This window comes from Vulpes lagopus, chromosome 8 (genome assembly GCF_018345385.1).
Source record: "Vulpes lagopus strain Blue_001 chromosome 8, ASM1834538v1, whole genome shotgun sequence".
NCBI lineage: Eukaryota > Metazoa > Chordata > Mammalia > Carnivora > Canidae > Vulpes > Vulpes lagopus.
The window spans coordinates 8,988,577-9,011,469 of NC_054831.1; the positions used below are offsets into that span (position 1 = coordinate 8,988,577).

The 22,893-nt window shown below is 45.9% G+C and overlaps 1 protein-coding gene across 3 annotated transcripts in view; it reads left to right on the forward strand.

Moving 5' to 3' along the window:
- Window positions 1-2,611, forward strand: part of SP110 (SP110 nuclear body protein) — a 40,471-nt gene extending 37,860 nt beyond the window's left edge. For all 3 annotated transcript variants that reach the window (XM_041767830.1, XM_041767831.1, XM_041767832.1), the window contains 2 exons: window positions 392-532; window positions 1,627-2,611. In XM_041767830.1, the coding sequence (XP_041623764.1) occupies window positions 392-532; window positions 1,627-1,737 (252 nt within the window). In that variant the 3' untranslated portion in view covers window positions 1,738-2,611. The remainder of the gene's footprint in view (window positions 1-391; window positions 533-1,626) is intronic.
- The last annotated feature ends 20,282 nt before the right edge of the window (window positions 2,612-22,893 follow it).

The following is a 22,893-nucleotide window of genomic DNA, read 5'->3' on the forward strand; positions in this document are numbered from 1 at the left end:
TTCTGGGACACTGAGCAACTTGGTCCGCTTCCTGTGTGCCTCAGTTTCACCTTCTTAGGTGGGAATACTTTCTCACAGCCAGCAGAGGGTTTAGGGCACCCTCTCGGGAGGCTTCAAATCCCACCTTTACCACTTTTTAGCTGTGAAATCCTGGGTAGGTTACTGAACTTCTCCATCCCTTGGTTTCCTCACCTAGAAAATGAGGGTAATTATCGTACCTATCTCCTAGGGCTGTTGTAGGATCAGATGCTAACACGGTGGCGGTGCTTCAAGCAGGGCCTAGCATCCACAGGCCAATGCTTGGATCCCCCTTGCCTGGTTATATCAGTTGGATCCAATTCCAGTAACAATGGCTGTGCTAACATCCCCCTTTTGGTGGCTTTGTCCCTAGATTCGAGATTATGGAGAGCCCTTTAAGGAAGCCATGTGGCTGGACTTGGTTAAGGAAAGGTTGACTGAGCAAGTGTACACAGTGGCATGGTTTGTTCGGGACATGCGGCTGATCTTTCGCAATCATAAAACATTTTACAAGGTAAAGGATGTCTCCTGTTTCCTTTGCATGCCCTTTCCACTTTTCCCTAAGTCCTGAGATAGCCGAACTTTGCAAGAATTACACCAGTCTTGTCCTGGAGAGAGCTCAAAAGCAGTAGCGGAAGCAGAAGAAAGCGGCCTGGGAGGAGGAATTTAGAAAGAACAGCAGAGAAGAATCCTTGTAAGCAGGGCCACGGAAACAATCCAAAACCCCAATCCTAGGACAGGTGGGATGGTCCCGCTGAGAACAGTCGATTTCATCCATCGTCCTTGCTCAAACGGGGAGGAAAGGTAGTTTATGGTTACATTGTTCTGTGTCTCAGAAATACAGAAATAAATAAAGGAGTTAAACTTCATGAAATAATTTCAACTCCCAGGATGCTCATGCTTGGATTTTTTTCACCAAATTTCCCAGCAGACCCAAACCTCAGAATTGCCCTCAGATGGTGTTGGCTTTGTCCTTTGTAGGTAGCGAGATGCGACAACTAGTTGACCTATCTTGCAAACCAATGCGTTGTTAACTTTAGCCTCTTGCGTCTATGCCGATTTATACTACCATTTGTACAGGTATTTCTTGGGAGGTAACCAAGGAAGGCTTCCGTCTCCACCCAGGGAGCCTCCTTCTCTTCCTCCGTGGCACTGGTTGACATGTTCACGAGCCACAAATTACAAACTGGTGTCTGTGCGTGGAGCTGGAGGGAGAAAGAGTCCACCCAGGGAGCCCCTCCATGCCTCGCCCAGGCTCAGCCTTGGAGAATGGAATCTTTCCTTCAGAGGGTGGGCTTTCAAGAAATGCTTTATCTCTATCTATTTTACCCCAAGCTCGGGCTTTGCAGTGATTGAAATCAGCTCCCCAGTCCTGACCACCTGTCAGGTCCAAGTTAGGAATCGGGCAGAGGCTCATCCATTTCGATACTGTGGCAGCAGCATCTCCCTCCCCCGCTAACCCTGGGCACTCTGCCTGGCAGATGGGGAAGCATAGCATTCGGGACAGGGAGGGCAGGGCTCAAAAAAAAAAAAAAGGCAAAAATGCAAGATTTGATGGTCTTAATTCTTTGTCCTTAGACATCTATTTGTTTGCTTTTTTTCTTTCAGGCTTCTGACTTGGGTCAGATAGGATTGGACTTGGAGGCAGAATTTGAAAAGAACCTCAAAGAAGTGTTTATTTTTTGCAAAGCCAATGAGAACAGTTTCCAGACTCTTTGACTCTGTTCTAGAGTCATAAGTCTGAGGCACTCCAACTTCAGGATCCAGATGATGTGACTCTGGCCATCTTTAGACTGCCAGTGAGTCTGGGATGTTATTGTGTGGAGGCCGAGAAAAATTAAGGCCATTCCACCTCAATTTAGCATTAGCACAGGGAGGATTTTTCGGAATTTTGCACCTGGCTCAGTGGTTGAGCATCTGCCTTCAGCTCAGGGCGTCATCCCAGAGTCCCAGGATCAAGGCCCGCATCAGGCTCCTTGCAGGGAGCCTGCCTCTCCCTCTGCCTCTGTCTCTGCCTCTGCCTCTCTCTGTCTCGTGAATAAATAAATAAAATGTTTGTTTGTTTGTTTTTAAAAAGAATTTTTCCCCTGTATTTATGAATGAAGTTGGTCCGCAAGCTTCTGTGTACTGTCATGATCAGATGTAGGGCTACCTCAGCTTGGCACAAGTATGCCTAAAACTTTTCTTTTTATATGCTCTGGAATAGTTTAAAATGTTTTAAATGAACCAACTCGTAAAATTATACAGCCTACCGTTCTTTGGAGAGGTGATATTGGCCACAGTCTCCACTTTTTCAGGACCATTAAACTCTTCAGATGCTCTCTTGCTCTTGAATCGGGTCCACTTTTATAGTTTTCTTCTTTTTTTTTTCTTTTATAGTTTTCTAAGAAGTCAGTCATTGCATGTGTTGTTCATACTTGGCCTTATTTCTGCCATATTATTTTATTCCCTCTCTTGGGAATAGTTTCACATGATTTTTGTGTACATTTTCTTTGTTTCTGCCTTCTATTCTGGAAGGCATTTGTCCCAGCCTTTTTTTTTTTTTAAAGTTTCACCCTAGTTTTTTTTTTTTTTTAAGATTTTTTTATTTATGATAGACATAGAGAGAGAGAGAGGCAGAGACACAGGAGGAAGAAGAAGCAGGCTTCATGCAGAAGCCCGATGTGGGACTCGATCCCAGGTCTCCAGGATCACGCCCCGGGCTGCAGGCGGCGCTAACCCGCTGCGCCACCGGGGCTGCCCTGTCCCAGCTTTTAATTCTAATATTTACTTGCAAGTTTTCCAAATGTATTTTTAACTTATGTTTTAAATGTCAGAGCCAGGGATGTCGGGTGGCTCAGTGCATTGCGCATCTGACTCTTGATTTCGGCTCAGGTCATGATCTCTGGGTCCTGGGATGGAGCCCCACAACCCCCAATCCCCCTGTCGGGTCTGCTGGAGTTTCTGCTCCTCCCCCTGCTCATGCTCTCTCACTCTCTCTCTCCCTAATAAATAAATAAATCTTAAAAAAATAAATAAACTTTAGAGGCAAAAATAAAATATCTTTAATGAACCATGTATTTAAGCCAACATGTTTGTCACTTTTTATGTGACAGCTTCTTAATTCAAACAGGGAGGAATTCCCTGTTTCATAATATGGCTATTTATTATCAGTATCAGATGTTTGCTTTTACTTTGTATTAATTAATTTTATTCACTGATATGTCACTATTTTGTTATTTTTACATTACATAAATTACTTATTATTTTTAATATCTACCAAAATTGAAAAGCAAAAGGTAAAAGTCGAATGACCCTTATTCATGAGAGCAGTACTTTTTTTTAAGTTTTCTTTATTTATTCATGAGAGACACAGAGAGAGAGGCAGAGACACAGGCAGAGGGAGAAGCAGGCTCCCCAAGGGGAGCCTGATTCAGGACTCGATCCCAGGACCCCAGGATCACGACCTGAGCCAAAGGCAGACGCTCAACCACTGAGCCACCCAGGTGCCCCTCTTTAAGTCATTTTAGAAGACGAGTAAGCAGGTGGCATGTTTTCTGAGCCTTTGCACAGCTCTGAATGTCTTCTCTGTTTTCATAAATTCACGGTTGGGCGGGCTACAATTTGTATTTTATCACAACTTCTCACCTTCAAAATCGATTTAGGCCTTGGTTCGCTGTGTTTGGGCATTTTCATCCTACAAGTGTGAGTCTGCATTCAGTCAGGATTCTGTTCCTTTGTTAGTGTGTGGACACATAGCAGGTTTCTTCTTTCTCTCTGTAGTTCTATATTTTCAACAGGACGGGATTCAATGTAATACTCTTATCGTTGATCTTGCCTGGCACTCTGAGCCCTTTCAATATACATATCCAGTTCTTTTTTCAGCAGCTGCATTAAATCTTTCTGATCCTTTTGTACTGGGCTCTCTTTCAAGAACATTTATTATCCATATGCTGGCTCTCCATTCTCTGTCCTCCCTATTTATCATTTTTAAAAAAGAAAAAATAGGTTCTGGGAAGTGCTCCTCTTCTGAGGTCATTAGTCTAAGACTTAAATGTACTAACTCAAAATAACCGCACTTCTAGGGTCAGTGTTTTTAAATTAATGATTTTTTAAATCATTATAATAATGCTAATTGCTCTCTATTAACCAGGGAAACTTTTCTTACCACAATACTTTTCTTCTCTCAACACAAAAATAAAAAGTTACCGCTGCTACTAAGTTGTCCTGATCTGTGTTTCTGGTTTTTGCATTCTCACTTAGGGTCAATGGAGGAGTGTGGACTGAACTCTGTCCCCCATCAATTCGTATATGGAAGCCTTATCCCACCCGTGTGCGGTACTTGGAGACAGGGCATCTAAGAAGGGGTTAACAGTTAAATGAGGTCACAAGTGTGAGTCCTTACTGAGATAGGATGAGTGTCCTTATAAAAAGAAGACAGCCCCCTGGGATGGCTCTGCTCCGTGCCCAGAGAGGGGGGAGCAAATGAGGAGGCCTCAAGGGGTCCCCTCCAAGCCAGGAGCCAGCTCTCACCCAAAGGGAATCAGCTGGCACCTCCATCCGGGACTTCCAACCTCCAGAGCGGTGGGAAATAAATCCCTAAATTGCCCAAACTCGAGGGTTTCGTGGTGGTGGCTCCAGGCTGCCTGACATAAGGAGTTGAAGCCGGAGAGGGAGGTTCTTGTCTCCCTGAGTCAATTGTGAATGAATGTGAAGAATGAATTGTGTCGGATGAATCTCTAGGACAAAGGAGAGTGAGTCAAGCAACCGAAGTTTATAGGGATGCCTGGGTGGCTCCGGGGTTGAGCATCTGCCTTCCCAGGGTTCTGGGATTGGGTTCTACATCGGGCTCTCCGCAGGGAACCTGCTTCTCCCTCTACCTTTGTCTCTATACATATTGTAGCCCAACAGTTTATTAAGCAAGGATACAGAGGAAGCTCTCAGGAGTGAGAGGAGTCCCCACAGGGTTGCCACTGGGAGCTTGTAGGGTTGGTCTTTTATTGAAAGCCCACCAGGGAACCTAAATCCTTTTAACATCTCTGTTGGTATCACTTGAGATATCCATTGAGTAAGGACTAGTGATAACACCTTCCATGGCTTACTTCCTTTTTAGGGTCCTGGAATTCTTTGTTGGTCACAGGTAGCGGTTCTCACAAGACCCCACCTCTGACATCTGGGACAGGATGGTCTGGTTTGTTTCTTTATCTGTTTCCTTGCACCTCCACATTTTTGGGGAGTCCTGTGAACCTGATCCCGCAGGCCCCTACCTATCTCCCCCTACCTAGCGCCACCTGTCCTTTACTCAAGAGTGACAGCACCGTGGGGCCCTGCCGTGCTCCCCGACCAGGCACTTGGGCAAGGGTGTGTGGGAGCCTCCACTTTGGTACCTGGTGTCACAGCCCCATGAACAATGTAGAGAGATTCCCCCCTAGTGTTTCCACAGCAGGGTGAACCTCCATATGGTCTAATTTTGCCTACAATCCAGGAAAGGGTGGAGGCAGCTTGAACCCTGATTTAAGAAAAGCAGGTAGTGAAATAGAATTCCTTTCATTTTGTGGGAAAGGGACAAATGTGACCATAAAGACGACTCCTGATGCTGTTCTGGGAGGGCAGGGGCGGGGGCACTTAGAGGTGGCTGTCCCTTTGGTGCAGATTTCTCCTCCCAGCAAATCTGTGGGATAAAAGGTCTTCCCACTCCCCCTGGCTTAGCAGCAGCCAGGACGGCTGTGTATTAAGTGATCTTGCATCCATTTGTGACCGTCTCGTCCATTCTGGCCCTGCCAAGCTGAATCACGTCTCTCTCTTTCTCCTATCACAGCTCAGGCTTGCTCTGTAACAGGCAAAAGGAACCCAACCACCCTAAAAGAGTCATTTATTTCTTTGAAAGTTTCAACTGCTATCAGTTTAGTTGCCATGACAACCAGGACCCCATCCTAGGAGCCATCACTCCCTTTGGCTCCCTTTTGTGGTCCTACTGCTCATCTGGTTTTCTCACTGTACCCATAAAAACAGGGTTTTGATTTATTCTGCTCCTCTCCGCTGACCCTCATCCTTCCCCAGGACCCCCAGGACGTGGGCTCTGGCCTGCTCTTCTCCTGACTTCCCACTCCTGGGCCCACCAGCTCGGTTCCATCCCCTCCCCCCTGCTGGCCAGGGCTGCTGAGAGCCTAGGTCAGCCCAGGACCACCCCCCCCACCCCATGCTGTGACACCAGGGGTTATAAAGGACTCTAGAGTGGTCCCCCAAAACTGGGCAGGGCAAAGGCTGCAAAAATAGAACCCAGAAAAGCTTTCTATTGGGAGTGACTGGAGGAATTGTACATAGGGTATGTTCTCCCCTCCAGCTGATACCAGAAAGTCAACCTTGGAGGGGCGCCTGGGTGGCTCAGTGGGTTAAGCGTTCGACTCTTGATCTCAGCTCGGGTCTTGATGTCAGGGTTGGGAATTCAAGACCCGTGTTGGGCTCCACACACAGGGTGGATCTTACTTATTTAAAAAAAAAAAAAAAAGGAAAGGAAAAGTAATTCAAGGATGGAAAATTCATCCTTAGGAGCTGGGAAGGCATGGTCTCCTGGCCAAGTACACCTGCCCTTGCAGGAGGTAGACTTAACTGGCAATCAGCGTCTGGGCTGAGTCCTTTCTCCGATGCTCTCCAAGCTCTGGCAGAGCCAGGCCCTGCAAGCCAGCTCCCATCCTGCAGGTGGCTGTGGAGCTCTGCCTCCAGCCGGCCTGCTGGGTCCTCTCCCTGCCTCTCCCCTTCTTCCTCGGAGACCTGAGGAGCCTGGCTGCTTCTTGCCTCCTAAAGATGCTCCTACTGCATCCCAGGAGTTCCTTGCCTCCTGGAACTGGGTTTTCTGGGCTCCAGGATTCCAGGCTCTTCCTTCTGCCCTTGTCCCTGAAAAAAAAAAAGAAAAAGAAAAGCTGAGACTCGATTCGCTTTAACAGCCACACGACTGTGAAATGACACAAGAGATCACAAAAACCAGGAAGCCATTGTCTTACTCATTTTCCCCCTGGTCTCAAGGGGGCCACTTGCATTTCTGGAGCTATTTGGAAAAGGGAGTGCCACTCAGTGAAGACCCTCCCTGCACAGGATTCCTTTGGGCAGTGTGCCACCAAGCGTGTCCTTGGGACAAGACCAGAGCAGAGATGCTCCTTGGAGACCTTGGAGACTCCTCGCCCCACGAGCAGCCGTTGGCATCTGATTGCTTAGAGTGGGTGACACCCCTTGGGGAACCCTCTCTTCCGTTGATCCAGATTCGACAGGGAGGCCAATTTGCCTGAAGATTGCACTAGGCCTCAAGCAGGGACTCAGCAGTGAGGACAGTGACCCAGGCCTGGGACACGAGACCTTAGTGTCCACAGAAAGCAGTGGCTGCAGGTCCAGCATGTCAGCTGACACCAGAACTCACCCGTACCGTCGCCCTGGGACAGAATCTGTTCAGGGTGGAGTGACAGTTTGGCACACTAAATGCTGTAGAGGGGGATCCCTGGGTGGCTCAGTGGTTTAGCACCACCTTCAGCCCAGGGCGTGATCCTGGAGACCTGGGTTTGAGTCCCACGTCGGGCTCCTGCATGGAGCCTGCTTCTCCCTCTGCCTGTGTCTCTGCCTCTCTCCCTCTGTGTGTGTGTCTCTCATGAATAAATAAATAAAATCTTTTAAATAGATAGATAGATAGATAGGTAGATAGATAAATAAATATGCTGAGTGAAATAAGTCAATCGGAGAAGGACAAACAGTGTATGTTCTCATTCATTTGGGGAATATAAATAATAGTGAAAGGGAATATAAAGGAAGGGAAAAGAAATGTTGGGAAATATCAGGAAGGGAGACAGAACATAAAGACTCCTAACTCGGGGAAACGAACTAGGGGTGGTGGAAGGGGAGGAGGGCGGGTGTTGGAGGGGAATGGGTGACGGGCACTGAGGTGGACACTTGACGGGATGAGCACTGGGTGTTTTTCTGTATGTTGGTAAATTGAACACCAATAAAAGTTAGTTAATTAAAAAAAAAAAAGATAAATAAATAAATAAATAAATAAATGCTGTAGAGGCTCAGAAGTGAGATGAGGCAAAGATGTCCATATTTCCCATGGGCCACAGTAAGGCTTCCAGCTCCTAGGCTCTGCAGCCGGGCACTGGGGTGTGGGTTCAGACCCAGGCCCTCAGCCATGCCCAGCTGGCAAGGCCCAGACACGGGGGCTGGCCCTGCTGACCCCATGGACTAGGTTCTGAACTAATCTATGTGCCCACAAAAGTGTCCTGGGAGTGGGAACACCTGGTCTTTCGACCCTCAGCCAGGAGGGTCTTGGCAGCCAGAGAAAGGGGGGCATGTGGGCTAATGGGCACTGTGACTACTCACCAGGAAGCGCCAGAGATGCTCTAGCACATACTGGTCCGGAGGGTAGGGGTTCGCCCTGTGAGAGGCACCTCGGCCTAAGAAGTAAGGCAGGGGACTGGTCCTAACGTGGGGCAGGGGTAGTCAGGCCACCCCTCCGCACCCACCAATACCAATGCAGCCTGAGTTTCTGCGGGCAGAGGCCAGAGGGCAGATTCGCTCTTTCCACACCCGGAGCACACCTGGTTTCTGTGCATAGCCAGAGCGTGGTAGCAAAACTATCTCTTCCCGGCTCCCCAGAGTGGTTCGCCCTGGACCCTGTGGCCCCCGTTCTGAGCTCTTTGGAACGCTTGGGCAGAGCTGATACAAAGAGAAGCTTTTCCTACTGTCCCAGGCCAGGCTCCGGGCCCAGCCGTGAGGGTGGTAGGCACTCGGGACCTGCAGGGACTGCAGATTTCCTCAAGGTAACAAAAGAAAGCTCCCTTGTGTTCTAATCGCCAGTTTAAAGGCTCACTGCTAGTGCAGGTGAACACAACGGAGGCACCCTAGGAGTGCAGGCCGGAAAGCGGGCTATGTCGTCTATTTTTCATGGCAACAGTCTGGGGTTTGGTGGTAGGCCCAGCCCGGAGATGGCCAACAGCATCCTCGGACCTGGATTCTGGAATCTTCCACTTGTAAGAATGCCCACGTGACCTGCTCTGTGGGAAGCAGGACCAGGAGCAGGTGGGGAAGCTGCACCACAAGAGGGGTCTTTGGTCCCAGGAAAGTATCTGACATGATGGAGCATCAGAAAGGAGCCCTCGGATCTGCCTTTGTCTCTGCCCCCTCTATCTCTCTGGGTCTCTCATGAGTAAATAAATAAAATATTTAAAAAAAGAAAGAAGAAAGAAAGAAAGAAGAAAGAAAGAAAGAAAGAAAGAAAGAAAGAAAGAAAGAAAGAAAGAAAGAAAGAAAGGAAGGAAGAAAGAGAAAGAAAGAAAGAGAAAGAAAGAAAGAAAGAAAGAAAGAAAGAAAGAAAGAAAGAAAGAAAAGAGCCCTTGGAGATGGCCCCTTCCTGCTGACATGGTCCTTGGCCCCGTGGCTTCAGAATCCCCGGGAAGCTTGTTAAAATGCAAATCCCAGGGTCCTTGGCCCCAGATGGGAATCTCTAGGACTCTAGGCCGGATGCCCAGAAAGTGGTGTATTTAACAAGTTTCCCAAGTTTGGGAGGTGACACTTTTTTGCCACAATGAAGACTGACACCCACTGCCCTTTGATAAGATACACTTTTATCTTCTGACAAAGGAAGCAAATCTAACTAGTGCCTCAAGCCTGCAACTTAATAGCAAGAGGGGCCCTGGGCCTGGGCCTGCGGGTGAGACAGCACACATTTGTGGTTTGCTTGACTTCCTGGTTGTTTTTGTTCGGGTGTTTAATGTGCTCTAGTTTATTTAAACATCTATTCAAATAGAACCAGCTTTCAGAAACAAGAATAAGAAAGGAAAGAAGGTGTTTGTTTCCAGAAGGAAAAATGAAACCAGGAGGAGAAAGCAGTTGGGAGTGGAGGGTGGGGAGAGCTGGGAGGAAAAGCAGCAGAGGGCTCCCCCCCAACCCCCCCGGGGGGGGGGGGTCGAGGGGCGGGGCAAGCAGGTGAGGGGAACCAGGTTGTCACTTCGCAGCTGTCCCCAGGGCCTGGGAGAGAAGGGCCAGTGGAGACCAGCTTTTAGGTGCTTTGCTGGGGGGTCAATCTTGAGAGGCCTGAGATGCCTACATTCGTTTTGAAGCTTTGCTTGGACACTGGTCTGGCATCATATTTGAATGTGAAATCACCCTGAGGTGGCTGTCGCACAGCCCTGTTGTGTCTGGGCTGCGGGCAGTTGTGAAGAACAAGGAATCCAGAATAATCCTGGGTAGAAACGCTGCATTGTGGGCCGCCAGGGGGGGCTCAGGGGTTGAGCATCTAGCTCAGGTCATGATCCTGGGGTCCTGGGCTCGAGTCCCTGCAGGGAGCCTGCTTCTCCCTCTGCCTGGGTCTCTGCCTCTCTCTGTGTGTCTGTCATGAATAAAGAAATAAAATCTTAAAAAGAGAGAGAGAGAGAGAAAGAAAAAGAAATGCTTCGTTGCAATGGCTGCGGGGAAAAGCAGGAAGTGAAGGCAGGAGGGGCCCAGAGCGGAAGAGCAGAGGCCCCAAGAAGGCTCTGAAGCAGCCTCATCTTGAAAGAGGCGCTGCGGTCACGGTCACCCACCGTCGAGAGGAGGTGGAGACGGGAAGCGGGCAGGAGGCTGGGGCCGTGCCCCGTGTCTGGCCCCCCCTTCCCCCTCAGTGCTGGAGGGATCAAGTTCCCACGGTCCAGGCTTCTCAGGGGGTGCAGGGCAGTGGGGGTGACCAGAAGGACCGCCACACCCAAGGCAGGAGGGGCAGAGAATAGGTACGGGGGTCACAGGCGTCTCCTCGAGGCCCCAGCCCCTGTCCCAAACTACCTAACATTAAAACACACCTTACCCTGAAATGGTGCTGTCCTTCCGACGCCCCCTCCTGACCCCCAGGAAAGCGTCCGAGGCCTAGTTAGCAGGCACGGCCCAGCCACCTGCCCTCTGGCCATTTAACTATTTCACGTGGTTATTTCCCGGATGGCATTTCTTGAGAACCCCTAGGCCCGGGCTGGGCTCTGTTTCTGCCCAAAGGGCACCTGGCCTCACCCCGGAGTCCATAAAACTCCCCTGGCCTAGCAGATCACGGAAGGCGCCGGACCCCAAGTTAGCCACTGTGACTCCTTAGCGGGGAAGAGGTGTCATTTGATCCGAGTGCCGGGCACACACACAGTGGCCACTCGATAAAGCGAACTCATTGCCACGGCCTGACTCTAGTGGGTGCCCCTGGCCCTTGACCCATGTGTCCAGGGTGTTGTTCACCCTCCCGTCGGTGATCCATGGAGCTGAGGCTCTCGCGCTTCGGCCTGGGCGCCGCACAGAGGCCCGGCCCCATCCGGGGGGCCAGAACCCAGCACGTGACTAGGGTCAGGTGGGGGGATCCCCAAGGGAACGTGCCCCCAGCCCCAGCCCCAGCCCCAGGCTCCGTGCCTGCAGAGGTAGACGACGAGGAGGCAGGGAAGCTGCGAGGCTGGACCTCCTGAGACCTCTTGGTCTTCATTTTCCTGGATGCACCTGTCATCGTGGGAAACCACTCTCTGAATGCTTTTCTCGAAGATACTCACAGGGAGGTATCTTCCCGGCCCCCCGGCCCCACGCCACCCCTTCCCCCAGCAACCTGGGTGGGGGGGGGAAATTCCTGATCTAGCCCACGGTCCAGGCCCAGTGACATTCCCGCCAAGAGGCCACAGCCTTCCCAAAGGGCTGGCCCATGAGCTGCTGGCTCTGCCTTTCGGGCGGCAGAGATGTAGAATGGGCTGCGCGTCCTCACCTCGGCTGGAAAAGCACCATCACCCGGGTTCTGCAGTAGCTTCCCCAGTGTCCCCACTCCTACCTCATCCCAACGGCCCCCCAATCCCATCCCAGACCCATTCCCTGCACCGCAGCCCGACTATGCCTGTCAGAACCGTCGGATCCTACTGACTGCACCCTCGAGGTGAAAGCCCAGGGTCCCGCCTGGTGGATCCTCCTCCATCCCTCTCCCCTTTGCTGGGTCCTCTGCACCTCACTCCTCCCCATCACTGTTCCCGGAGCACCAGGGACCCCAGCTCCAGGCCTTACCAGCAGTAGTTCCCTGTGCCTGGAAACTTCTTCCCCCTAGAAATGCCTGTGGTTCACTCTCTCATCCTGAAGGCTTTTTGCTCAAATCTCTCCTTCCTGGGGAAGTTTACCCTGACTTGCCCCTACCCCTGCACCCCCGCCCGCACCTGGCCCTCTCACTTCCCCTGACCTGCTTCCTTTATTTCCCTGCGGTGCCCCATTGATCATGTTCCAACACATGCTGTGATTTGTTTATTATGTTCCATGTCTGTCCCTTGCCACTATGATGTAAGCTCCTGGAGGACAAATTTTTTTGTCTACTTTGTTGGCCACTATACCCCTGTCAGGCTTAGAAGTGCCTCTATCCTCCCAGTTAGCCTGAGCCAGCTGGCCTGTGGGTTCCAGAGCTTCCCTGAGCAGCATCCTGCCTCCCTGACCCCCCTCCTCATTCGTTAGTGGCAAACTGGTTTTGCCCCAAGACTTTCCCTGCAAAAAAGTTTCCCAGAGGGTGACAGATGGGCAGGCCCAGCCAGGTACCTCACAAAACACGTCATCACTGAGAGACTTGCCAGTTCTTTCTGCCACAGACAAAAATCTCAGGCCACCTCAGGTCCCCAGCCACTGACGCCACCTTCAGTTCTGACCCCAGTTTCCAGACCGTTGTCTCAGGCTGTTTTGCCCACAGATTCTGAAGATAGAACAAGAGACTTTAAACTCAGTAAGCTTAGCCGCTGCAACTCCCACTTTTACTTGGGAAAGAAATGGATTAAGGTTTCAAAACTCTTCACCGAATCTACTGAGCTGTGCCTGTGCTTTGATTTCAAAGACAAGACCGGTCTATGTGCCAAGCTGGATACTTTACAGTAGGTCCCAGGCTTTTAATGGATCTCTTCAGGCACCAATACCACTGAGAGAGAGACAAGTGGGGGACGTGGCCTCGAGATGGGCAAATTCCCATTTTAAGTGGCATGTGCTGTGATCCATGTGACATTCCACCTTTTAGCTTATTCCTTGCCTGTGTACCAGTCACATCCCAGTCCTATCTGGGCCCCACCTCCAAATCCCCTACCCCTGCATTGTGGGCAGCCTGGAATTGACTCACTCTGACCAATCTCCCAATTTCTGACCTTTACAGTCTGGTCAGGGATTGTCGCCACTCCTCAATATGTCTTCTTCTTAGCTGCTCCCAAGGAAATGCGTACCTCAGCCTCAAGAAGCAAGAAGAGGAAATTAGGAGTCTTTTTATGGCTTCCTTCAGTTCAGAATTGTAGAGCACCCCTAAGCCCACTAAGCCATGGATTCCATGGCCATCTGGAATGCTGAGTCTGTGTAGAAGGTGAGAAGGGGAATGGGGTTCCATATGCCTCCACTCCTAAAAATTTCCAGAGAAAAATATTTTTTGTAAATGCCAGAAATATTATAGGACTGTTCATGAAATCAGTTAACATGAATCATGGTTCTGTTTCTTCTGAAACTATAAAAATTATAATTTTTCATCACGATAGAAATAAAAACCCTAACTCGTACAGCAAATGGTTTTTAGAACAATTGGATAGCCACATGCAAAAAAAATAAATAAAAAGGAAAAAAAAGGAACCCAACCTCATAATCTCATAACACATACAAAAATTAACTTTAAAAAATTAAAAATTAAAAAAAATTAAAAAATTAACTTAAAATGGATCACAGACCAAACTGTAACAGGTAGCACGGTAAAGCTTCCAGAAGAAATATGGGAAAAGATATTTGAATCTGTGGTCAGCAGGATGACTTCCCAAAGATGTCCATTCCCTAAACCTAGAATCTGCCATATGTTAAGTTATATGGCAGAGGGACTTTGCAGATATAATTAAGGTTACAGACTTTAAAATAGGGAGAGTATCCAAGTGAGCCTAATCTAATCACAAGATCCCTTAAAAGCAGAAAAGTTTCTCCAGCTGAAGCAGAAGGGAAAATTAGAGATGCTAACTATGAGAAGGATTCCACGTGCTTTCACTGGGTCTCAGAGTTAGGCACTCATGTGTATCAGAGAGGGGGCCTCCTAGTACCTAAGAGCAGCCCTAGCTGACACCAGCCAGGAAATGGGGACCCTGGTCTTACAACCTCAAGGAACTGGATTTTACCAACAACTTCAATGAACTTGGATTCTTCCAAGGAAATGGATTTTTCCTGAGCCTCTCAGCAAGAGCCCAGCCAGCCACCACCTTGGATTTGGCCTTGTGACACCCAGAACAGAGAAACCAGATAAGGAAATCACACTTCTGATCTAGAGAACTGTGAGATAAGAAATTCATGTTGTCTTATGCCACTTAATTCATAATAATTTGTTACAGCAGTAATAGAAAACTAATAGAGATCTTGGAGTTAGACAAAGATTTCAGGTAGGACATAAAAAACATGAATCAAGGGTACCTGGGTGGCTCGGTTGGTTAAGCATTTGCCTTTAGCTCAGGTCATGATCTTAGGGTCCTGGGGGTAGAGCCCCATGTCGGGCTCCTTGCTCACCATGATGTCCGCTCTCCCTCTCCTCTACCCCTCCCCTTCTCATGCTCTCTCTCTTTCTCTCAAATAAATACATAAAATCTTAATAAAAAAAAAAACACAAACGATAAAAGAAAAAAATGTATGAATTGAACATCACAATGAAAACCTTCTGTTCTTTGAAAGACACTTTTAGGAAAATTACAACAACAAACAAGCCAAGACCTGAAGAAAATTTTTACAAAACACGGATCTGATGAAGGACTTGAATCCAGAATACACAAAGAAATCTTACAACTCAGTAATTAAAAAGACAAAACACCCAGGTTTTTTTTTAAGTGGGGAGGGCAGAAAATTTGAATAGATGCTTTATCCAAGAAGGTAGATAAATGACAAATTAAGCACAAGAAAAGATGCCCAACATCACTGGCCATCAGGAAAAGGTAAATTAAAGCCCCGGTGAGATAGCATCACACATCTGCCGGCATGGCTACAATTTAAAAGACTGACAATACCAAGAGTAGGCAAGGATGCGGAACCACTAGAAACTACACCCATGACTGATGGGAACGCAAAAGGGTACGGCTGCATTGGAAAACAGTTTGGTAGTTTTTATAAAACTCAACATACCATTTGATCCAGCAATTCCCTCATAGGTATTGAAATGAAAACACGTCCACATAAACACATGGATATTCATAGTCATTGTGGTACATTCATGCAATGGGACACTCCTCGACGATAAAGAATAACAAATATCGACACACACAACAACATGGATGAATCCCAAGAGCATTCTACTAAATGAAGAATAGACTCCAAAGGCTGGTGCATTAGACTTCCAGGGTGGCTGTAACCAGATATCACAGCCTGGGTGGTCTTGACAACAGAAATTTATTTTCACACAGTTCTAGAGGCTGGAAGTCTAAAATCAAGGTGTCAGCAGGGTTAGTTTCTGGGGAGAGCTCTTCTTCTGGCCTGCTGGCAGCCACCTTTGAGGTGTGTCTTTATATGGTCTTTCCTGTGTGTGTGGAGAGAGATTTCTGTTGTGTCTTCTTATAAAGGCCCCGGTCATTTTGGGTTAGGGCCCCCTCATATGACCTCATTTAACCTTAATTATCTCATTAGAGGCCCTATCTCCAAGTATGGTCATATTCTAAGGTACTCCGGGCTAGGATTTCAATATACGTATTTGAACAAAAGCACAATCCAGTCCATAATAGCTGATAATGGTACAATTTCATATATATGATGCCAGTTGCATGACCACCTAGAGAAGGAAAAATGAGAGGAACAAAACACAAATTGATAGTTGCCCTGGACTGGGCGTGTGGGCTGGGAGGAATTTCCTAGGGTGCAGAAACCGTTCTCTGTTTTGATTGCACTGGTATCAAGTGGCTCTCTACGTTCCTCAAGTCTCATTGGATCTACATCTAAAAGGGATGAATTTGGGGCAGCCCGGGTGGTGCAGCGGTTTAGCCCCACCTGCAGCCCAGGGCGTGATCCTGGAGACCCGTGATCGAGTCCTATGTGGGGCTTCCTGCATGGAGCCTGCTTCTTCCTCTGCCTGTGTCTCTGCCTCTCTCTCTCTCTTGCTCTGTATCTCTCATGAGTAAGTAAAATAAAATTAAAAAAAAAAAAAAGACTAAATATCCATTTAAAAATAAATAAATAAAAAATAAAAGCGATGAATTTTATTGTATGTAAATTATGCCTCAATAAACCTGACTTCAAAAGTACTATGCTGTCAAGCAGCCTGACCCCTATCTCCACCCAAAGTCAGATACACCGCCTCCTGCATTTTGATCCCACTTGGTCCACATGGTCCCCCAAATTTGATCATTCTCATTACTTACACTTTTGACAGCAACAGATATTTTCTAGACTTTTTCTGCCAAGACCTCTAGAGTGGAAGACCCATTTAAAAGCACAATACCCAGAAGAAGGCTCTAGTGTCTTTATGATCCCTACAACTCAGGATAATGATTTAGAATGAATTGCCTGCTTTCTTTCCTCTTGTTCATCTCCAGAGTGGGTGAGGATTAAAAAAAAAAAAAAAAAAAAGAGCACAGCCTATCCCATCTTAGATCTTCAGTTTCCATGTATTTTACCAGAAAGCCAACAGTTGAATTATCTAAAGTAAGGGCACGTCGGCTGCCATCCTAAGAAGTGCTGACAGCAGAGACCACAGAAAACAAGTGAACACTCCTCGCAGACCTCTGGCAGCTGTTACCCTCGGTGCGGAGATGAGCACTTCTCACGAGGCTGGAACAGCACCTGCCCTAGGGCCTTCCTGCTGCAGGTTATGGGTCCAGATCTGGCACACAGCTCAGGGAAATTCAGAAAACGCCCTACACTCAATCCTGATGCTCTACAGAGACACTGAAGCAACGGTAAGAAGTCACAACCCGCTGTATCAAGTGTCTTCGGCCCACTGCCAGCGGTGGAGTAAATGCAACAAAGAGCTGCTGAGTCAGCCTGCTATCATAATGAGCCCTTCAAAGACTTCCAGAGAATTCTTTCACTTTTTTTTTCTTTCACTTTTTTATCTTTTCCACTACCACATTGCATTGAGTCTAAGATACACAGATTGTAAGGGGCGAGGAGGAGAGGGGGAAGTTGCAAATTAAACTATGTCACAATTATTTCTCGCTTCTTAGGAATTGCACTGTGTACTTATTCTAGAAGCTTTGAAACTTGGATATATTTTTTTTTTACTCGATATTGCCTGTGAACCAAAAATATATAGATGGCAAAGAAAATTAGTTGGTGAAGGTGTTTCTTAAATCTCTTCAGTCCAGTTTTTCTGGAACCACGTTTCAAATCAAAGTCATCAAATTCTGTGTTTTGCCAGACTGTCTTTCTAGGCCCAGGTTAGCAAACGTTTCCTGCAAAGGGCCATATAGTAAATAATTTGGGCTTTTGGGGGTCATGCACCTATGTGACGCTGCTATGACAAGAAGCAGCCATCGGAGGTACTTAAATCAATGGGCATGGGTGTGGTCCAAAAAATCTTCATGGACACAGGAATTTGAATGCCATCTAACCTTCACATGTCATGATATATTCTTCTCCTTTTGTTTTTTTCCCAACTTGAAAAATACAAAAACCATTCTTATTTACAAGCTATGCAATAGCAGCAGACAGTGGGCCAGATTTGGTTGGCAGCCATAGTTTGCCAACCCCTGTTCTGTATTGTCGGGAGCGTTGGTAATGCAAACCTATCTTTTTTAATCACCCACTATAATCAGCAGGATTGTCCTGAAATAATCCATTTTTAAAATTTGGATGCTGGAGAATATTAGAATAGGCTGTGTTATGATGCGGTAACAACTCTAAAATCTCAGTGGCTCAAAAACAACACAGGTTTATTTATCACTCATACTAGGTCCCCGGAAAGCCAGGGCTACCTTCTAGGGCAGCTGTCCCCCATGCAAGAATGCAAGAAGCTTTGCTCCTCCATATAAACACATGTCCCCTCCATATTGGCAAGGGACAAGAATGTGGGCGATCACGCCCCAGCTCTGAAGGGTTTTCCTCCACAAGTGACATGTTTTGCTTTTTGTTGGCAAAACCAATCACGAGACATGGTGCTTTTTAAATATATCTACAAACTCGTTGACATTGTCACCTCCAAACGGTGGAGTCTAATTCCCCTTCCCTTGCAAGGGACTAGACTAGGTGACTCAGTGGTAACACAGGCAATGTTGCAGAGTTTGTGCTGTGTGACTTTTGAAGCTAAGTGTCTTACTCTGTTCGGGCTGCTGGAACAAGATAGCACAGGCTGGGAGGCTTCTTAACAACAGAAAGTTACTGCTCACATGTCTGGAGGCTGGACCTCTGAAATCAGGGTGCCAGCATGATTGGGTGAGGTCTTTTCTAGGTCATAGTCTTTTTGCTGTGCCTTCACACAGCAGAAGTGGCAAAGGAGCTCCCTGGGGTCTCTTTTATAAGGGCATTAATCCCATTCACGAGGTCTTCACCCTCATGACCTAAGCACCTGCCAAGGCCCCACTTCCAAATGCCACATATTGGGGGTTAGATTTCAACAGAGGAATTTTGAGATAAAAACACCCAGTCAATAGTACAAATGATTGAGCAATATTTCTGAATTATAAAAAACATTAATGCAACATAAACTATAGGTATAATCATACTGCTAGGTTCAAGGTGAACTTAACTCGTTCAAATATACCAGACTCGATTACCCCAGAATGGTCCTATAATCGTACATGTGTATAGAGAGAAATATAAATTTCTCTCCATACACACACACACACACACATACACACATACTTAGTCTTAAATAATGTATATATGTCACAGTTAGAGATGAAATTTCCTTTAAAATTTGCTTTAACAAATCCTTAATAATGAACACTGGCCTTGTTTAGAGGGAACCGGTAACTATCACATTGCAGTAGCAGGACAGGATAGAACCAGAGCAGGAAACAACTTAATTCTTTTTCCCCAGGCCCATTCATACCACATCTGTGGATCAAACCTTTGCACCCCGCCCCCCCAACGCCTTACACGAAAACTTGAGTGAGGTCTTACATCTCATACTTTTGTCTATCAGTCTTTTTTTTTCATCATAGGTAAAACCCACATAACATTAAATTTACCATCTGAACCATTTTTAAGTGTCCAGTTTGGTAACATCAAGTATATTCACACTGCTATAAAAACAGATCTCCAGAACTTTTTCATCTGAAGAAAAAAAGTTCATTTCAAACTTTATACCCATTAAACAACAACTCCCATGTTCCCCCTCTTCCCAGCCCCAGCTCCCCCACGAATCACCACTTTACTCCATTTTTCTATGAATTTGGCTACTTTAGATACGTCACATAAGTAGAATCAAACAGCATTTGTCTTTTTGTGACTGACTTATTTCGCTTAGTACAATGTCCTCAAGGTTCATTCATATTATAGTGTGTGACAGGATTTCCCTCCCTTTGAAGGCTGAATGATATTCCAATGCATGGATGGATGACATTTTATTTACCCACTCATCCATCGACGGCCATTTGGATTGCTCCCGCTTCTTGGCTATTGTGAATAGTGCCATGACCATGGCTGTGCAAACATTTCTAGATCCTGCTTTCAAAAACGTGGGATCCAGTGAAACTTCCAGATCAATCCAGTGGTTCTACTTTTTAATCTTTTGAGGACATTTCCCTCTGTTTTCTGTTGTGTTTGCACCATTTAACAACCACCAACAGTGCCCAAGGGCTATGATGTCTCTACACCCTTGCTAACCCTTGTTATTTTCTGTGTTTTCGATAGTAGCCATCCAAACGCGTGTGAGGTGTGATTTCACTGTAGATTGGCTTATGCATTTTTATTTTTTTAAATTTATTTATTTATTTATGATAGACACACAGAGAGAGAGAGAAAGAGAGAGAGGCAGAGACACAGGCAGAGGGAGAAGCAGGCTCCATGCCGGGAGCCGGATGCGGGACTCGATCCCCGGACTCCAGGATCGCGCCCTGGGCCAAAGGCAGGCGCCAAACCGCTGAGCCACCCAGGGATCCCCAGCTTACTCATTTTTAAATAGTAAAAAGCCCTTTGGTCTTTTTCAGCTCCAAAGAACAATCTCATTTTAGCAAATGTGGTAAGCAGAATAAGATCCGCTACTCCCACCAAAATGCCCTAATCCCTGGAAACTGTAGATGTGTTTTGCTACATTTCAAAGGGGAATTAAGGTTTTTCTAGTCAGCTTCTCCCATGCATCCAGGTGGCCTGTGACGCCTGCAGAGTTACTAGAGGTAGAAGCTGGGAGGAGATAAAAGGGGCAGGAGAGACCATCCTTATCAAAGACCATCCAATCCAAGAATAGGATGATGTTTGCATCTTCTTGATGGGAAACTTTCCCACTGATGATTCTTTCTCTTCAATAGTACTTTGTGGAATCCTCAAAGTTACCTCTTCTGGGCCCTTGGGCAATTTTTGTCTCTGAGCAGGTGCTCTTCATCCCATCTTTAGTCTCTGTACCCAGTGATATCTTCCAGTCTCTTTTTGCTGATGGTCCCTTTCCTTTGGCAAGAAACTTTCAAAGACAGGTCTTTTCCAACAACCCCAAGGTCAGGTCTTTGGCTTCCTCTTGGCTCATAAGAACATTCTGGTATCCTTTTCCCTCCTCCATCAGGGGTAAATGTGCAGTCTTCTCCCCCTTGCTTATGTATCTTTGCTTGGCTATCAGCAAAGTTCCAGCCATAGCCCTTGACCTTCTCAGAGAAAAAAATATGCTTAAAATTCATTAGTGTGGCTGATTTTACAATCTTGAACTTCTAAACAGCAACATGGATTCTTTCAACATTTTCTTATGGTGTGTGTTATGAACCACTTTTCTGTTCTTGCTTTTAAGGATGTTTCCCAAGTCCATTCTCAGTTAGTCAATATATGTTTATATAGCATATCTAGGTATAAGGCAGAAATAGTTTCATGCAGTAATAATATGGCTATGGTTATGGTAAAATATAATGTTCATCAGAACTTAGGAATCTTGAGATAATTCACATTTTTCCTTAAGTTACTTATTTTCAGAGCTCTTTGCAAAGTGTCTGTTCCCTGAACATTTCCTCCAGACCTCTACCCTTTCTGACTTCAAATTCAATATCATTGCACCATGTCTACAGACGAAAGAAACACTTTACAAGAACTCTCAACAAATTGCAAGTGACTTTAGCCACCACTTCCTGTCTCCCTTCCACATCTTGCCCAAGCTGAAGGTTCTCTAAGGGGTGCAAAGGATTTAGACATCATGAGAAATATTATTGCTCATGTCATTTATGATATCAATAATTATTCTGAATACCAGTTTAAACAACTTTCAATCCAAGACCAGGATATCAAGACAAAAATGACATTATAAATTTTTAATAATTTGCTCTTTGTAGATAGATCATCTCTTAAGGAAAACACAAGAAGCTAATAACAGTTGTTGACTCTTAGACAAGAACTGGAGACCTAGAAAAAGAGGGAGGAGGGCTTGCTTTTCACTAAGTATCACTTTTAATTAGAAAATTATTTTAATTTTAAAAATAATAATTTGCATTTAAAGAGATAAAACTGCCATTCTAACAATTAATAAGTAAAAGTTACCTTTTTACATAAGAAAGTAATTTTAAAAGCTTTAAGACTAATATGATTTTATTTATATGTGGAACCTAAAAAACAAAACAAATCAGCAAACCAACAAACAAAACAAATAGAATCTTAAATACAGAGAATAAACAAGGGCTTGCCAGAGAGGAGGTTGGTAGGGGGATGGGTGAAATAGGTGAAGGGGATTGAAAGATACAAACTTCCAGTTATAAAATAAATAAGACACAGAGATGAGAAGTACAGCATAGGGAATATAGCCAATAACATTTTATTTATTTATTTATTTATTATTTATTTATTTTGCCAATAACATTTTAATATTGTTGTATGGGAACAGATGGTAACTATACTTATGGTGAGCATTGAGTAATGCATAGAATTGCCAAATCAATATGTTGTACACCTAAAGATAAACAACATTGTATGTTAACTATACTTCAATAAAAAAAATTAACATTCCCCCCAAAAAAGGGGAAGAAAAGGAAAAGCTTTAAGAATAAATTGAATTCTGTATTTTAGATCTAGGACTTATAATTGAGTTAACTTTGGTAGCTTTTTTGAGTTTTGATTCTACTCTTGGCTTTCAGATTGTTTCATATTTCAACAAAAACAAAGAGACAGGTTGGGTTTTTGGGGGTGGGGGGAGTTTGTAAAAAGGGCACGTCTTACTGACCAGTGAGTCCATTACATCATTTATGGGGTGCCTGCCATCTACAGGCACTGTGTCAAGTGCCAAGACACAAAGATAATCAGCCCTGGAAGTCTCTTCTGCCCTGGAGAGAGACTTGCACATTTCAAAAGAGAAGGTCGTGCTTTGAAATCTCAGAATTGAAGATGGAGGAAGAGAGAAGACAGACTGAATGCCCAAAGAGGCAAGAAGGACTTGGAGCCAAAATGGAGTCTAGACATGATACAGAAGCCACTAGAATCTGAAAACAAAGTGGTGGAGCCTAAGGATGAGAGAGTATGATCAGAGCAATGGGTGAAAAAAAGGCTCTTTTCCACAAAGCAGGTGTCCATACCCAAAGCAAAGTAGAGAACTGAAGCCCAGATTTTCTAAGCAATGGGTCCAACTCTCAAGAGTGATCAAATATCACCTTCAGTCATGTAAATGGACCTTTCCCTTTTCTGAAAGGGAAGGTCTTGACCTCCTAAGCTCCAGTAAGGCCTTTCTAAACATCAGCTTTTCTCATTTGCAAATCAGGAATAATAATATCTACATTATATACCTGTTGTGAGGATTTGGTATACTGTGTATAAAATGGCTTACACAGTGTCAGGAGCATAATAGTTGCTCAA